Source organism: Colletes latitarsis, unplaced genomic scaffold, assembly GCF_051014445.1.
Source record: "Colletes latitarsis isolate SP2378_abdomen unplaced genomic scaffold, iyColLati1 scaffold0002, whole genome shotgun sequence".
NCBI lineage: Eukaryota > Metazoa > Arthropoda > Insecta > Hymenoptera > Colletidae > Colletes > Colletes latitarsis.
In genome coordinates, this window is record NW_027488365.1 from 928,600 (window position 1) to 932,385 (window position 3,786).

General features: G+C 48.5%; 1 protein-coding gene across 2 annotated transcripts; it reads left to right on the forward strand.

Annotated features, from left to right (window-relative positions):
- Window positions 1-1,248: 1,248 nt before the first annotated feature.
- LOC143350561 (uncharacterized) lies at window positions 1,249-2,824 on the forward strand. 2 transcript variants are annotated; one of them, XM_076782633.1, is made up of 3 exons: window positions 1,249-1,415; window positions 1,652-1,967; window positions 2,648-2,824. In XM_076782633.1, exons 1-3 carry the CDS (start codon window positions 1,404-1,406, stop codon window positions 2,770-2,772), a joined length of 453 nt encoding a protein of 150 aa, XP_076638748.1. In that variant the 5' UTR covers window positions 1,249-1,403; the 3' UTR covers window positions 2,773-2,824. The 2 variants fall into 2 exon arrangements, with proteins under 2 accessions (XP_076638748.1, XP_076638750.1); XM_076782635.1 differs by having other exon boundaries at window positions 1,652-1,823.
- The last annotated feature ends 962 nt before the right edge of the window (window positions 2,825-3,786 follow it).

Here is a 3,786-nt window from a genome sequence, read left to right on the forward strand (position 1 = left end):
AATAATAATACAAATAATAGCGCAATGAAAATAATGAAAGTCTGGGTAGTATTGTAGCACAATGAAGATGATAAAAGTGAAGGTGATATTGTAGCACAATGAAAATGATAGAAATAAATATGTGATGATAGAATAAAACGGTGTATAAAAATAATAACAATAATAATATAAGGCGCTGTCAAATAAGATAAAATAAAATAAAACAAAGTAGTATAAAATATTAAAAGTAAAATAACAAAATTGTCAAACTAATAAAATAAAATAAATAGGGGAGGCGTGTAAAGTCACCATCCCGTCAGTAAAATAACAGTAAATAAAATAACAGTGAGTAAATAAATAAATAAATAAATAAGTAAATAAGTAAATAAATATTGAGGCAAAACGCAGTAAATAAATAAGTAAGTGACGAATAAGTTATTAAAGTAATAAGTAAATGTTTAAGAAAGCCACTAATAAATAATTAAATACATAAATAATAAACAGTTAAATAAATTCGATAAGTTGTACACATGGGTGTGTCCAGTCAGTAATGAAATAAATCATTCCGCCATTCTTGCTACTATCTCTGTTTCTATGTTCTAGTACGTCTACGTCTAGCCTCTCTATCCATCTCTCTTTCCGTTCCGGCCTTCCCAATCATGATCTCCGTAATGAACGACAGTATCGCACTCCATTGATCGTGTCCTTGAATCATCCTGGTACCCAGATCTTCAATACTAATTTCCTCTTCTAATTGTAGTTCTTCACGGAGTCTCTCACGTTGTCCCATCCACTTCTTACATCGAGTGATGGTGTGCTCTGCCGTGTCCGCGACCGCGCACCCGTACCAGCATAACTCACTCTGCGCTTTTCCAATCCTTTTTCTAAACGTGGCAAAGGATCCATGTCCTGTAAGCGCCTGTGTCAAATAATAATTCACCTGTCCTACAGGTCTTTTGAGCCATGCCTCAATATTCGGGATCCAACGATAGGTTAGTTTCTCCCTTCCTTCCTGATCCCATGCATCCTGCCATTCCTCTAGGGTCTCCTCTCTTACCCTCTTTCTTTCCACGAGGATGGTGGCATGAAGATCCTGATGGTCCGCCCCCAGCATCTCCCTTACCTCCTCTTCTGCCTGCTGGATCCGACCTCTCTCCTTGATCTTCAGCGCAATCGGAATGACGCCCGCTATCACCGGTAAGACGATTCGCGCAACCGTGCGGTACGCCTTGGTAACCCTAATCAATCCTAGACTCTGCGCGCTTTCAAGCCTTTTCAGGTTGGCCCCGACGCTAGTCCATCGTGCCCAAATTGGCGCCGCGTATAGCAGGATGGATTCCAGGACGTAATAAAAAAGAAGGCTCGTCTTATGCCCCGGTCCTCCAACATTCGGCATAATCCTACCGAGCGCTGCCATCGTCTTGATGCCCTTGCTGGTCACGTTCTCAATGTGCTTCTTGAATATTTGGCTCTTATCGAACGTGAGACCCAAATAATTAACCTCCGTCCCTGCACGGATCCTCTGGTGTAAGACGTCGATCGCGAACTCGGGGCCCCTATGCCTCTTCTTGTTGAGGAACATCAGTTCCGTCTTCTCGGGCGCGATTTTAAGCCCGTTCTCCTCAAACCATTTGAGTATCCCTTTTGTACTAACCTCCGTTTTCTTTTTCAGGTTCAGCTCGTCAGGGCTCATGGCTACCAACGCCAGATCGTCAGCGAAGCCGATGCTCTCACAGCCCTTCGGAAGCTTCACCCTCAGGACTCCGTCATAGGCGATGTTCCAAAGAAGCGGTCCGATGACGGATCCCTGCGGAACACCCATATCCATCCATCTCCAGCACCAGGTATCATCTACTTTATAATAAATTTTTCTTCCTTTCAGGTACTCGTCGATTATCTTGACAAGGTAGGGTGGGAACCCCCTCCTAGTCATTTCCTCTATTATCAAGCGGAATGGGACCGTGTTAAATGCATTCTTCACATCAAAGGTGAGTAACAAGCAATAATTTCGTTTTTTCTTAGCCTCTTCAGCCATTTTCTGTACTTCTGACAGCGCCTGCAGGGTGCTATATCCCTTACGGAACCCAAACTGTCGTCTGGACAACCCCTCAGGGCCCAGGGCTTCCAATATGCGCTGCCTAAGGACGCATTCAAACAATTTAGCCCAGTGGCTAATTAGGCATAAGGACCTATATGCCGACGCAAGGTTGGGGTCCCTGCCATCCTTGTGCAGTAGTACTAACCTCTGCTCTTTCCATCTCGCTGGTACCGTCCCTTGCACAATACATCCATTGAGGAGGCTCTTAACTAGTTCCAGTCTATTTTCTACTATTATTTTTACTGTCTCCCCAGGTATTAGGTCTCGTCCGGGTGCCTTCGCGAACTTTACGTTTTTAGCTGCCTCCAGAATCTCTTCATCTGTTGCCAACCTCCTACCGACCCCTACGAGCCAGGCTAGATTAACGCCCTGTTCCCTGGGACCGGCCGCAGTTGGGAACAGCTCTTCCAGTACCTGACTGATCTTGTCTTTGGTCAGCTCCGGGGGGTCCTTCCTGGGCCTTACCGTCTTCATGACTGCCTTATAGGGCCGTCCCCATACATCGCTCTCAACCGAACCGCACAGCTCTCGCCACGCCCTGATCTTGCTTTTAATGATCTCCTTATTCAGCAGTTTCCTGCAGTTTTTATAGGCCGCAGCGAGTGCTGGTGTCTCAGGGCTCCTCCTCTTCGCCGCCCGTTGATACCGCCTGCGGCACGCGTTTACTTGCGTCCTCAGCTCGGCGATCTCGTTAGACCACCAGATTTTCGTGGCCCTGTAAAAGGGGGCCGCCCTTCTGGGCTCCATGCTGGCATCGCATGCTACAATGAATGCATCGAGAACCCTTTCGATGGACCTACTGTCCATAGGCCGCGTGAAATCCAGATCCGCGGTCTCCATGTCCAGCACCTGTAACATCCTGGGTGCGTCCAGCGTGCACACCTTCCACCCACCAGGATCCGCCGGTCGCACCCGGCGACGGCCCGCGAACACGTGTAGCAGGTACAAATGGTCTGACGCCGTGTATCTTGAGAGGACTTCGCTCGATGTAAGTATTTCTAACTTGTTTTTGTTACAGGCAATGATATCTATTTTAGACATCCTTCCCGCTTTCTCGAATGTATGCGTGCCACACGTGTCCGCAACCTCCAGGCCCATCCTAGTGAGCGCAGCCAGTAGGATGCCGCCCTTAGCATCCAACGTCCTTGCACCCCAGGCAGGGGACTTCGCATTAAAGTCCCCCATCACCACGAGATTCCTGTTCCAAATCCTCCTGGCCTCCTCCACCTCCCCTAGAACTGCCGCAAATTCGCCGCTGCTGAGGCGGGGGGAGTAGTAGCAACTGGCTATCGTCTCCCCCTCCACCTCAACAGCGACGAATCCGTTCCCTCTGTCGATCCTGTCCTGTTTGTGTCTCCTTCCATTGAATCCTGTGATCCATATCGCCGCCCTGCTGGAGGTATCGGTGACCCAGTTTGCCCTTACCCTATAGGGTTCCGCTATGGCGACAACGTCTGCCCTCAGCTCCTCCGCCGTCCTTAAGAGCAGGTCCTGTGCCAGCCTGCAGTGGTTTAAGTTAATCTGAAGTAGCCGCAAGAAGGTAAGTATTAACTACCCCCGGTTGCCCTATTCCTCCTTAAGGCCTCCCTAAATTGTGGGCAGCTAACCGCCCCTGCCACATGGCGACTCCTGTCTGCCGGGATCCCCTTTTCCCTGCACAATACGCAGCAGGGGTCCTTCGCGCAATCCCGCATCCCATGTCCATCCTC